At 47.2% G+C, this 13,785-nt stretch overlaps 1 protein-coding gene across 1 annotated transcript in view; it reads right to left on the bottom strand.

Moving 5' to 3' along the window:
- Positions 1–13,785, bottom strand: part of ADAM19 (ADAM metallopeptidase domain 19) — a 92,399-nt gene that overhangs the window by 35,405 nt on the left and 43,209 nt on the right. Inside the window, exons 5-7 of the mRNA XM_068979279.1 lie at positions 12,466–12,542; positions 2,170–2,353; positions 1,300–1,365 (exon numbers count right to left, since the gene is read on the bottom strand). Of these exons, the coding sequence (XP_068835380.1) occupies positions 1,300–1,365; positions 2,170–2,353; positions 12,466–12,542 (327 nt within the window). The remainder of the gene's footprint in view (positions 1–1,299; positions 1,366–2,169; positions 2,354–12,465; positions 12,543–13,785) is intronic.

Consider the following 13,785-nt stretch of genomic DNA (forward strand, 5'->3'; position numbering starts at 1 on the left):
TCTTCAGGAGTCAGCTTCAATACCACCACCTCAGGAAGGTTTCCCCCAGTTCGCAAGACCACGCTGCTACTGCTGCTGCTAAGTCGCTTCAGTCGTGTCCGACTTTGTACGACCCCATAGACAGCAGCCCACTAGGCTCCTCTGTCCTTGGGATTCTCCAGGCAAGAATACTGGAGTGGGTTGCCATTTCCTTCTCCAATGCATGAAAGTGAAAAGTGAAAGTGAAGTTGCTCAGTCGTGTCCAACTCCTAGCAACCCCATGGACTGCAGCCCACCAGGCTCCTCTGTCCATGGGACTTTCCAGGCAAGAGCACTGGCGTGGGAGCCACTGCCTTCTCCACGCCGGGCCCCTCATTATCTGTGCTCTAATCCTCTCCAATGTGCAGTCACCACACTTGGAATCAGAGGGTTTTTGTGCTGCTTCTGTAAACTCTGCCATGTGGGGGGCAGGTCTGCATCTCCGGGATCTAAGCACTGTGCTTGACACATAACAGAGAATCAAGAAATCAATGACTAAATGAAATGAAAGAGTGAGGGAAATGAGTGTTTATTAAATTTTAGAAGCCAAGGCACATGAGAACCTAACTGGAAGAATGTGGAATTAAAGGCCAACAGCTACTCCTTTAGGTCAGTAATTTTCAAACTTGCCTGTGCACCAGGATCACACAGAGGCTTGTTAAAACATGGATTGTTAGACCCCAGCCCCACATCTGGGGATTCAGAGCATCTGGGTGCAGCCCCCAAGTCTGTATGGTCACAAATCCCTGGGTGCTGCTCACGCTGCTGGGCTAGGGACCACATTCAGGGAACTCCGGCTTAAGTACTCATTCGGCATGATTATAACATGATTATAAAAATGGACCACATGTTGGCAGAAAATTGTATTCAATCAGATAAATACACTCCTTATCTTTGCAAAAAAAAAAAATTTTTTTTTAAATTTCTATAGAGAATTCATGGATTCCCAAAGAGTAAGCACAAAAACCTAAGGATCTCCCAGATCTGGTCTAGGAGTGTTAATCCAAATAACAGTCTTTGTCCTGATTTTCTGATTAATGTATTGAGCTTGAACATCTTTCTCCTTGCTTTTTTCCCCAACTAGGTTTAAAATAGCAAAAAGAGCCTTTGGTCAGATTTAAGGTTAAAATTACATGGCAAACTGAAAAAAGATGCATTGTTTTCATCATTTCCCCCATTCAGCATTTTGGCACTTCAGCATTTCCCCAAAGCAGTTTGAAGACTGGAATGGAAGTCATTAAGAAAGTGATTTTTCTGCTAAACCCCACTGCCCCTCCTTACCTCTGCATAATCAGCCACAAGGTACAGCTCCACATACTTCATGGAGTGTAAATCTTCCCTTTTCATCTAAGGAAGAGACATAAGCACATCAGAGCTATGGAAATGGTGGACTTGGCCTCATTTCAAAACAGTGCTCAGAAGCGGTGGAGTTAATAAGCAGTGAACCTCATTACCAGGTTCCAGACACAACTTAGCTATTATCGTCTCACCATCACCCTCACTACACCCTCTGCCCGCCATCTTGGTTATCACGGGAGGCTGCTCTGGGACACCGGGTCCAGCCCTTTAGTCTCCAAAAATAATGAGCTGGCTGTCCAGTGCAGACAGAACAGAGGCCAGCATACTGTGAGGGAACATGTTGACAATCAAACTCCCAAAAATATTTAAACCACGTACCTCTATTTTTGGTATAAATAAATACAAGCATTTTGTGCATGTGGTTAAGCAGCTATTTCAAAAAGGGAGGCATATATATTTTTTCTCACATTTTAAAGGTTCCGAAATCAGCACCTCAGAGTATTTTAAATGAAGTAATGTTTTCCCCTAAAGCAGTTATTCTATCAAATACAAGGGTTTCTCACACTCAACAATGACTTAGACTAAAAGGAAAATGCTGGGACTTCCTTGGTGGTCCAGTGGTTAAGACTCCACGCTTCCATTGCAGGGGGTGCAGGTTCAATTCCTGGTCAGGGAACTAAGATCCCACATGCTATGTGGTGCAGCCAAAAAATTGTTTTTAAATAAACAAAAGGAAAAAGCTATTGCCTCCTTCTTAGCCATCTCCATTCAATTTAGAAACACTTCTGGATCCAAGGAAAGGGTGCTCAGAAGGGATTATCTCCCGGCTGACTCTTGTACTGAGAAACTCACCCTGCGAGGTCGCTTCTTGGTCTGGTTTGTAAACTGGGGGACCCAGTCCCTGGTGGTGGACTCGAATCCACAGTTCCCGAGAGGCAGCTTGAGATGTTCGGATCTGTAAATACGGTGGTGGCTCTCGCTGTCAGGAAGGGGCTCGATGATATAGCTGAGGTCACTGCTCACTATAATCAGTCCTCTGTCGACAAGAGAATTAGAATCTCTGGTCAAAGACTATGGTCCTGGAAAAGCCCCTTGCTCGGGCCTCAGTTTCCCCATATGCAAAATGGCACAGCTGGTTTTGATCACTGCTTTTTAATCTTATTAAGGGGTCATGCACTCCCTGGTGAGAATCTGATGCAAACTGGCACCTCCTCTCCAGAGAAACGTATGTGGACATGAGATGTGGTGCACAGTTTCAGGGTGTGAAAGCCTATCATGGAGAAACTCGAAGGTTCTAAAAGGGCTGGAATAGGGACAGTTAATACTTGTAAAGGATGGCAGGGCTAGAATTCCAAAAAGCCTTCCAATCCCAAACATGGCATACAGCAAATCACAGGTGAAAACTTTACAGGCTGAGAAAGAGACGGTATGTTTAGGACAGGAAGAGTGCTGGTCTAGGGGAGAGAAGACCCAAGTTCTAATCTTAGCTCCAGTATTAAATTGCCAAACGCTCTTCAACAATCTTCTTCAGTCACTCTGTGCCTCAGTTTCCCCAGATGCAAATGCCAATGTTAATTTTCTAACTTCACAGGACTCCTGGGACGATTAAATGGAAAGACAAGTATCTTTGTTTTTGGAAGCCAAAGCTAGAGTCATCAGCTACCAGCCCCAATTTCCCTGGATCAGGAACGCAGCTCTGTGGTGAGGTGGTGGCCACAACCAAGCATATTGTGACTACTTTTTTCTCTGGGTTACATATGCTAACCTTGAACTCAGAATAAAGATGTATATTTGTTCATTATATTCTTTCACTCATTGAGTCCTTACTCTGTGTTAGATGTAATCTAGACACAATCCTTGTCCTTGAGTAACTCACATTCCATTGGGGGACAGACATTCATTCCACAAATGCTTCCTGCTATGTCAGGCATTGTGCTAGTTGCTAAGGATGGAGTAGTAAACAGGACAGATAAGATGCCTGCCCTCATGGAGCTTAGAGTCTGAACATAGGAATAAATCACTGTAGCATGTAACAGTGAAGGCGATGGCACCCCACACCAGTACTCTTGCCTGGAAAATCCAATGGACGGAGGGGCCTGGTAGTCTGTAGTCCATGGGGTCGCAAAGAGTCAGACACGACTGAGCAACTTCACTTTGACTTTTCACTTTCATGCACTGGAGAAGGAAATGGCAACCCACCCCAGTGTTCTTGCCTCAGAATCCCAGGGATGGCAGAGCCTGGTGGGCTGCTATCTATGGGGTCACAGAGTCGACCATGACTGAAGCGACTTAGCAGCAGCAGCAGCAGCATGTAACAGAGAAGGCAAAAAGCTTTCCCCACCCTTAACCCTGATGGATTGGACACAGCTGCATGGAATGCTGCATCATTGAGGCTTCTGGGCCCTTTATCTGGATTCGGTGAGAAAGAGTGCCATGACTTATTATCAATCATTATCACCAGTATCAATGGAAGGGATAGCAGAGGCCCACGTAGCAGGTATCTACCATCCTTGACACTACAAGATGAAAACTAAAGCAACGGAATGTGACCAGGGCTCTGGGGAAGGAAGATCCCAGCAATGAATCCCAGGAGTCCCATAGCATTCTGTGTGCTCCAAAACATCAGGCTTTATCCACCCAGAAATTTCAGAAGGTAAAGGACCTGGCAGGACCCCTCTTAGACTGTCTCAGCTTCCATCCCTACCCTGGACCCCTCCAGATCCCCGCCCAGGTTTTGCCCTTTGGGAAGAGCCTGCGAGGCTCTCGAGAGACAACGCCAGGTCCTAGTCAGCAGCAGCCCTTCCTGGAATCCATCCCCGGTTGACCTCGTTCCAGTGCCAGGGAGCCTGACGACTTTCCGGCTGCCTCACCCAGGCTGACACAGCAATCCTGAGCCAGCCCCCAGCGGGACACCTAAGGTGCTCCCTGAGCAGCTGGGGGTGGGGATGGAGCAAAGACCAAGGGTCACATCCGCTCCTGAGTCCAGACGGGAAAGGGCAGAGGGCAGAGCTTCTGTGGGCATCCTGTTCCCAAGCTATCTGCTCATCTCGGCTGACCAAGGCCCCTCCCGACCCCTCAGTTTCCCCCAAAGCTGCAAACACTGGAAGCAAAGGGCCTGACCACAAACCAGGTGATGGCTTTGTCTGCATTCTGCTGTGGCTATGGAAAGTCCCAGTGTAGCTGACAGGGCATCGCCTGAACAAGCCTCTAGGCCAAATAGGACAGAGACCACACAGGATTCCGGTGCACAGTGAACAGCAATCGAGCTGGCTATAAATCACTGAGTCTGTGCTATCGACCATGCACTGTGCTAAGTATTTTACTATTCACACAAACTTCTATGATTCTTACAAATATTATCCTCATTTTACAAATGAGAAAACTAAGGCTCAGAGAGGTTAATTAACTGACCAAAGTCACACAGACAGGAAGAACCTAAGCAGCCTGGTTCTATGTCCTGGGATCTTAACCATGACTTCACTCTGCCTCTGTCACAACAGCCCTGTAGAGAGGCTATCAGTGACAAAAATCAGCAACTCTCCTCTGAGGTGTGCTTGGCCATCACCCAACTGGCTTGTCTGAAGTAAGACACCAGCTGGGAGAGGCATTGTCTACTTTTCCTTTTTAGACACCATTTTGGGGAGAGTTAATTATGTGCCGGGCTTCCCAGAGTAAAGAGTCTGGAGTAAAGAGTCCCCCTGCCAATGTAGGCGTTGCAGGTTCGATTACCGGGTTGGGAAGATACCCTCGAGAGGGAAATGGTTACCCACTCCAGTATTCTTGCATGGAGAATTTCATGGGACAGAGGAGCCTGGAGGGCTCTACAGTCCATGGGGTCACGAAGAGTCAGACATAAAGGAGTGACTTAGCACACAATTATATGCCAAGGGCTCTGCATACAATTGTTCTTATTTCATTCCCACATTAATGCTATAAAGCACTGCCATGGCTCCCATTTTATAGATAAGGAAACTGAGCCTCAGAGAGATTAATTAACAAAACTCTCATGGGTATTGTGTGGCCAAAAATTTAAGGTCTGGCAGAGTCTAGACCCTACTCCCCTAACCTCTGTGCTATCTGCCTCTATCAGTGAATTCCAAACCTATGAGTCAGAGATAACAGGATAAAAGCTCCCAGAGCTATCCATTGGAATATTCTACAGAATGTATTTAAAATGTCTATGTCCTAGAGACTGTCACACAGAGTGAAGTCAGAAAGAGAAAAACAAATATTGTATATTACCACATAAGCGGAATCTAGAAAAAACAGATGAACCTATTTGCAAAGCAGAAATAGAGACACACACAGAGAACAAACACATGGACACCAGGAGGGGAAAGGGGATGGTGGGAGAAACTGGGAGACTGGGACTGCTGCACAATCATATACAATGTATAAAACAGGTATCTAACAAGGATCTACCGCACAGCACAGGGGGAGGGGGCGGGGAAGGCCTGGGTCCAGGCCCAGTCTAGGAAACACAGACTCTGTAGTCTGAGCATCTATCTGCACTGGGAGCAAGCCCCACGCAATCCCCTGCGCAGTCAGCCTCAGCAGCTCTGACCTGGAGCCCAGGCTCTGGAGGGGCCCGTCTTTTCACAGAGCTCCAAGCAGTCCTGTTCCAGGGAGTGGGCAGATTACCACTGGAGAAACACAAGCTCAGAGTGACCCTGAGGGTCCTTGAGCAATAGGACTCTGTGGCTGCTCTCTGCCCCTCCTTCATGCGGTCCCCCATAACTTGCCTGTGTCACAGCTGCCATCCCCCTACTCCCTAGGGTGGAGAAGAGGCAGGCAGGGGCCCTAGCACATCACAGGGAAACCAGCTTTGAGAGTGGGGGCACCTGTGAGAACCTAGTTCCTAGGGGCCTCCCCTCTCACCACCCCCAAGCCCTGCTAACTGTCCTTCCCTGCTCAGGGAATGACTCCCCAGTCATTTCTCCTCCTAAACATCTCTGTTGATCTAATTTGTGAAATGTAAGCACCGGCAGAGCTTCGCCTGGGGGTGGAGGTGGGGGCTCAGGAGGGGGACCCTGGAGGCTGGGTGGCCAGGACCTCACACGCAATTCTCCACTCCGCTCTGCATCCTATTCCTCATTGTTGAGAGCCTGATACAAATGAAATTGTACAGAGGAAGCCTGGCAGGGCAGGTCAGGCAGGCAGTGGATTTAACCCCTGAATGACTGCTGGACTCACCCAAATGCATCCTTCCAGGGCCTAGGTTTGAGAACAGCTTCTTGGGAATTAGTCCATTTGGAGCTAAACCTAAAGGGGACGCAGCCGACAAGGCTACATCCAGAGCTTCCTTGAGAGGTAATCACTCCATCACCCTTCTTTCCTTCCCTCAAAACGTGCGTGCAAGTGAGAAGGAGGGAGTTTCAAAGGCAGCACTGAGGGGAGCCAAGAAGGCACGTGGGAGATGTGATCCCTCTGGGATGGGGGCAGCAAGGCACAAGCGGAGAGCCTGGGCTCAGGAGGGGGGACATACCTGGATTCAAAGTCTGGCTCTGCTGTCTGCTAGCTGTGGGGCATGGCACTCAACAAGACTGCCCTCTCACAAGGCTGCTACGAAAACTGAAGTCATAGGCAGTGCTTACTAACCATTCGGGTAATATTTTAAAAGGACAGCTAACAGTCATTGGGCATGTATTATACACATGACTGGTACAAGGCATCTTATCAGTAGCCATTCGACACATGTGTCCTGTGCACACCTAATGTGCACCAGGAACAGTTTTAGGCACTGGGGATGCAACAGGCTTATAAAAAAACAAAAATCCCTGCTCTCAAGGAGGCGGCACTCATCATCTAGTATAAACCTACCAGTGACATCACTGCTGTTGCTCCCATTTCATAGATGAGAAAACTAATGCGAGAGATCTGAAGCAAAGCATCAGGCTTTAAAGCAGGAACTGCCTGACTCCAGAATCCACACCTGGCACAACCTGACGCTGCCGTGTGAGGGTTTACTCGGTGTCTGACACACAGGTGGCTGCCTTATCTGTTCTGCAGCAGGAAGGCCAGGTTGGCAAAGCGGCAGATAGGCAGAGACTGGCTTCTTCTGTCCCAGGTGACCCGCTTCCCAAAACTCTGCCCATTCTCCCTGTGGCGCAGAACTTCCGACACTGAAGGATCCTTTTCATGGTCTGGTCTACCCTCCTTTCTCGGACAAGAGGAACAAAAACCCAGAGACACAGGAATGTGCCCAAGGTCACTGAGTGAGGACTTAGGGGCATATCCCAGGCCTCCTGTTGTCCAGCCTCATTACTTACGGGCAGGGCCCTGATGCACCCTCAGCCCCTCAGCCAGGACCCACTCCTGGCGGGGCCCTGATGCACCCTCAGCCCCTCAGCCAGGACCCACTCCTGCACCATGGGCACCATCTGGGCTGAGTGAGGCTCATGGGAGGCAACAGCCGGGCCAATGTAAAGCCGGAAGGAAATGAAATCAAGCAGGGAGAGAAACACTCAACAGATCACACAGCCGAGAGGTGTGGGGCGAGATCTGAAACTCAGATCTCTTGACTCTGAACTGTGAGCTCCTTCTAAGCCATCACACACACGTTCACACACATCCTCCTGTGCTCACTCTCAGCTTCGTACTCTCCCCCACAGAGTTTGAGTCCAGGGAGCCGGGGTAAGGTATAAGCACAGTGAGTGTGAGCCCCAGAGCACAAGGACACATCTGCTATAATCTGAGCAATGCATCAGATGACTACAGGTGATCTACTGTGTGTCTCTGAGAAACTCTACATGCAATTAAACCTACCAGACATTAGTACAGAAGATACTATGCACCTATTAAAAGAATGAGTTTGATCTATGTGTGTCTAAGACATAATGTTAAATTGAGGGGGCAGAAAACTGACAGAATGGTATGTACAGGGTAATCTCATCTGGATTAAAGAAATCATATATATATATATATATACACACACACACACACGATTACATATTTCAATTATGTATACCCCTCCAACAGTGATTACAGATGGGAAATGAGGTTGACAGAAAGGGCAGGACAGGATAAAGAATTTTCACTTCATTTAGTTTTACGCTCTTTGTATTAATTGAATGTTTAACACACCCATTAGCTATATAATGATCATTTTTAATGAGTATTTTCTTTACAAATAGACTGATCATTCAGGTTAAAAAAAAATGTTTTTATTGCAATCAATATCTCTCCTGCTGACAGACAGACAGTGAGCGGGGTAAGCTGGGGACACACACATGGGCAAGTACACACAGTGTGTATCAAATCCCACAGGTTCAGTCAAGGACATCTCAGCCCAGTAATGCCTAGATCTCCTCACAAATAATCACTGCTCCTAACATTTCTACTTTGTGTGAATCTGCAAAGCATTTGTGCACACAAGATGCTGTGCAGGACATTGAGAAGATGAGTCCTTCACAGAAGAAAGGCTTGGGGACTGTGGATTCTATGCTGTTATCAGTCGCTAAATCGTGTCCGACTCCTTCCAGTTCCATGGATTGTAGCCCACCAGGCTCCTCTGTCCACGAAGAATACTGGCGTGGGTTGCCGTGCCCTTCTCCAGCGGACACTAAACATCCCTAAGAAATGGTGTGCCACATCCTTTCCTTGGTGTAGTCTGTAAGTATCCACAGCTGCCACTCAAATCTCAAAGGGGTCAGTGGCCTAAGCAAGGTTACAAAGCATTATATCACATATCCATGTTCCTTTTAGGAAGGAGTATTTCTAAAAGGAAACACAAGAAAGTTGTTAACAATGACTACCAAGAGGGATTCAGGAAACAGGAAGAGACCTTTTCCACTATACATTCTTGTATTATTTGAATTTATTTTTACTATGATCCTGTATTACTTCTTTAGTTAAATTAGCCTAAAGAACTGCTTGGGGGAGAAGAGGGGACCCAGTAACAGCCTAGAAACTCAGCTGAATTCCTCTGGATTTGGATCACCACCCTGAGGATCCTACTTGGTATAAATCCTACCTACTTTCTCCAAATCACAAAGTGCTTGTTTCCAGGAGAGAAGCACAATTGCTATGGAGATTTTCCATTGCAGCATCACTTTATGAGCCTTGGTGGGGGGACAACGTGAGGGCTACATGGGTTTGAAGCCTGCTGCTGCTGCAGCTGCTCCTTCTCCAGAGTCCGAATTGAGCCATCTGGCTTGCGATTCCAGCTCTTAAATCAGTCAGGCCCACAGACAGCCTTGGTTTCTTAAGGTGTGTAGTGAGAAGGCTGGGAAAATAAGGCGGGTGAACCCCACCAGAGGTAAGTGTGCAAAACAGAAACACATGGATGGCTCACTCGGTTCTCCCCTGTCAGCACAGCTGTGGGAATGATTTATAAGAGTCTGGGCCAAGTTCCCACTGCTGCAGACCAAGAGGACAGAGGAAGAGGCAGAGAGAAGTGAGTCCCACCTGCATGTTCCCTTTCGTCCTCCTTGGGACAGACGTTGTTTACTTGCAGGCTGCAGGTGGCGGTGGCTGGGCCTGTAAACACCACTGGGAGTTGGCTAGGCTCAATCAGGTCACTTGAGCAGGGGATTTGGGGCCACTGTTATGGCCTCCCAGCCAAAGCTTGTTTCCTGCCTAATTCCCTCCGGCCGACTCAGCCTGAAGCCTTACAGAGGAGACATGGCTCGATTTATAAACAAACACGTGGGATCAGCAGCATGATGGGCCTCACATTGGCATGCAAGCCTGGGTGAGTCTCAGAATGGCTTCACTGTGGTAAGATGACAATAATCCTGTCTGCATGCTTTAGCACTTGGCATTCTCCACCATACCTATCATCCATGCCCACTTTACAGACAAGACTGAAGGCTCAGGAAACTACTTTTATATGCCTGTCTTCCCTCCACCTGTGTGGGGCACTGGCAGAGAACAGACAGCCAATATTAACTTGCTGAATGAAAGGAGCAATCATTAATGTCCACTGATGGATGAACGGATAAAAAAAGCTGTAGTACATATATAAAATGGAATATTACTCAGCCATAAAAAAGAACAAAATTATGCTATTTGCAGCAACAAGGATGGACCTAGAGACTGCCAGAATGAGTGAAGTAAGTCAAAGATAAATATTATGATATCACTTATATGAGGAATCTAAAAAAAACGGTACAAATGAACTCATTTACAAAACAGAAACAGAGTCCCAGATGCAGAAAGCAAACTTGCGGTTTCCCCAATGGGGAAGAGCGGGGGAAGGGATACATTGAGAGATTGGGACTGACATATATGCACTGCTGTATATAAAATAGATGACTAATAAGTACCTACTGTTCAGCACAGGGAACCCTACTCAGTACTCCCTAGTAACCTATATCGGAAAAGAAACTAAAAAAGAGTGGATATGTGGATATATAAAACTGATCCACTTTACTGTATAGCTGAAACTAACCCAAAACACTGTAAATCAACTATATTCCAATAAAAATTAATTAAAAAAAAGAAACAATTACTGACTGAATCAATCAAGAGAGGAAGGGTACACGTAGAAACACCTCCTTCTGGCTCATGAGAGCTAACATGTGTAAATCTTCCCAATGATGCCTTTAGTAACATCACATTGAGAGCTTTGAATTGGTCATGGTGGGAATATTTTTATCACTATATTGGCAAATGCTGAAAATAAGGGCTTTACTTCTGGTTTTGTTTTCACAGAGCTAGTTTACCAACACACTGGGTACTACATAGTATAGGCAATTAAAACTGAGGCAATTAGTATAGACAATTAGGTTTTTCAAATCATCATCCCTTTTCCAAAAGGAAGGGAGGGTGGGAAGAGTATAAATAAATGATATTACTTCAATAGACATGTAAATCCTACTATATGCAAAGCACCAGAGTAGGCTGGAGGAGAGAAACAGATATTGAGACAGAATTCATATTCTCAAGGGACACACATACTCAGGTATAAACTATAACTTGCACACGAGTCATCTGGGGATCCTGGTAAAATACAGGTTAAGATCCAGTAGGTCTGGGTGGGACTTGAGATACTGCATTTGAACAAGCTCCTAGGTGATGTTGATGATGCACCTCTGTGGGCCTCATCTAAGAAGCAAGGGTCTGGGAGGTGACCAAGTGCCCGTATGTACGGGCCAGTTAGCTATCTATTAGCACAATCTATGCTATTGTGCTATCTCAATGTGCAACCCTCACAACATGACAGAGGTCTATTTCCCTTACCCACATTTTACAAGTGACCGAGCTGGTCAACTGCTATTGGCTCAAAGCCAGGTTGTCTGGCTCACAGAATGAAGTCACTCTCTTTCCAACATGCCATCTAGATGGAACTTTTCACCTCATTTCCTGTCCTGAAGATTATCCTTGCTCCTCCCTTCTCTTCCTGCTCTTTTCACTAGCTGCCCATTTCCCTTTTTACTGCTTATAAGCACTTCTACTGGAGAAGAACAAAGAAGTGGGAATAAATTCTCAAACTCATCAATTTCAAGTGTATGAACCATTTCCTTTACGTCCTGTATTTTGGTGCTTTGACATCTGGGGCCTTGCCCCTGCCCCCAGGGTTAGCCAATTCCCTGAGACAGAACTCACCACTGAGCACAGCATGCTGCTCCAGTGGGGATCTAATTCTCTGGGCCACCATTCCCTTGCCTGTTCACCCCAGGGCCAGGTACCAGGCACCAAGCGACAGCCCCATGCCCCAGATCCCACTGAAACTATTAAAACTAGCCAATCCTAAGCTGCTTACCCCACCTTGCCTGTTCCTTCCCATAAAAACCATAATAAAGACTTGCCCATATTCCCTTCTCCCCCTCTGCCTCCTGAGTGACCCTTGGGCCCCCCACCAAGCATGGCACCCCCCAACCTCTTGGGATCTTGAGTACAGCCATCTTTCTAATGGCAGCTGTCTCCTACTCCGTTGGCTTCCCCATACCCAAATAATAATAAAACCTCAAGTTCCTCAGGAAAGAGTAGGCTCGGTCCCAGTGAATTTGTGGGTTATTTTTATCATCATCATGAAGGATTATCATTCCCTTGTCCCTCCCGAGCTCAGCCTTTCTCAGAGCTGGCTTGCACACATTCTCTATGGACAGCTTCTCAAAGTCCCTGCCCAAGGCCAGCCCCTCTTGTCCTCAACATTCCCTTCCTGGGGAGAGAGCCAGGTACCCCTCGCACTGCAGGGCCTCTTACCTCGTTCCCCGGCAGGTGCTGAGTGTGACGCTGGACTGCTCCGCCTTCCTCACCGTCCCATGGTAAAAGCAGTGATCCTAGCAAGGAGAGAGCGGCAGTCAGACCACAGGACACTACAAGTCAGCATGCTGGCATCCTGAGACAGTCAGGGATGACTGTACACCTACCATAACCTCAGGTCTGCAAAGAGCTTTCCCACCCACTGTTTTATTTGATCCTCATGATACTCCTGGGAGGAGGGACAGAGCGGATGCCATCATCCCCACTGAATCGATGAAGCCAAGACTCAGAGGAACAAAGGGATTTGCTGAAGGTCTCTCTGCTGGTTGGAGAAGCCAGAATTTCAGATCTCTTTCTATAACATGATGCTGGTCACAGGAAACACTGGCTTCCAAAAAGCTTGTCTCACCACTAGAGTCACCTCTGTGACCACCCCCCATGAGAGCTGAACTGTGTCCTCACCAAAATTCACGTCTACCCACTCTGCATTTCCAGTGCAGGGGGTACAGGTTTGATCCCTATCGGGGAACTAAGATCCCACAGGCCATGTGGTACAGACAAAAAAAAATCCATATCTACTCAAAACCTCAGAATGTGATGTTACTTGGAACAGAGTCTTGATGTAATTAAATCAAGATGAGGCAATACTGGACTAGAATCCTTCTGAAAAGAGAAAAGGACACTGACACACACACCAAGAAGAAGGCCATTTGCAGGTAGAGGCAGAGATTAGAGAGATGAAACTAGAAGCCAGTGGGCACCAAGGACAGCCAGGAGCCACTAGAAGCTGCAAGAGGCTATGGAGGATCCTTCCCTAGAGACTACGGGGAGAGCATGGCCTTGGTTTTGAACTTCTAGCCTTCAGTGATGTGAAAGAACACATTTCTAATTGTCCTAAACCTCCAAGATTACAATACTTTGCTGCAGCGGCCCTAGGAAACTGATCTATCACCCATCTTCCCTGCCTCCCTTGAATCCCCTGCACACCTGGACCAGACCTGATTTTGCACCTGTGTCCATGGACACTTGCAGGCCTGCTGCTGTGCTCTCACCAGGGCATTTGTCACGGCCATCTGGTCTTCCCAACCCATCTGGCTTCCTCCTGGCTACACACGATGTGCCAGGCCCGGGGCTAGGCCCTAAGACACCACAGTGAGTAGAGTCCAGACTTCATAGGACTTAGCGTCTTGTGAGAGCCAGTCGTAGTTTAAAAGTCATACAGAAATACAAATCATAAAGAATGGCTTGAAATAAAGTTTGAGGTGTCAGCAGAATGTTTGATAAGTAGGGTAGCCAGAGTATTTATGAGGCAAAGCAGGA

The sequence above is a fragment of the Capricornis sumatraensis genome, chromosome 9 (assembly GCF_032405125.1).
Source record: "Capricornis sumatraensis isolate serow.1 chromosome 9, serow.2, whole genome shotgun sequence".
In the NCBI taxonomy this organism is placed as follows: Eukaryota; Metazoa; Chordata; class Mammalia; order Artiodactyla; family Bovidae; genus Capricornis; species Capricornis sumatraensis.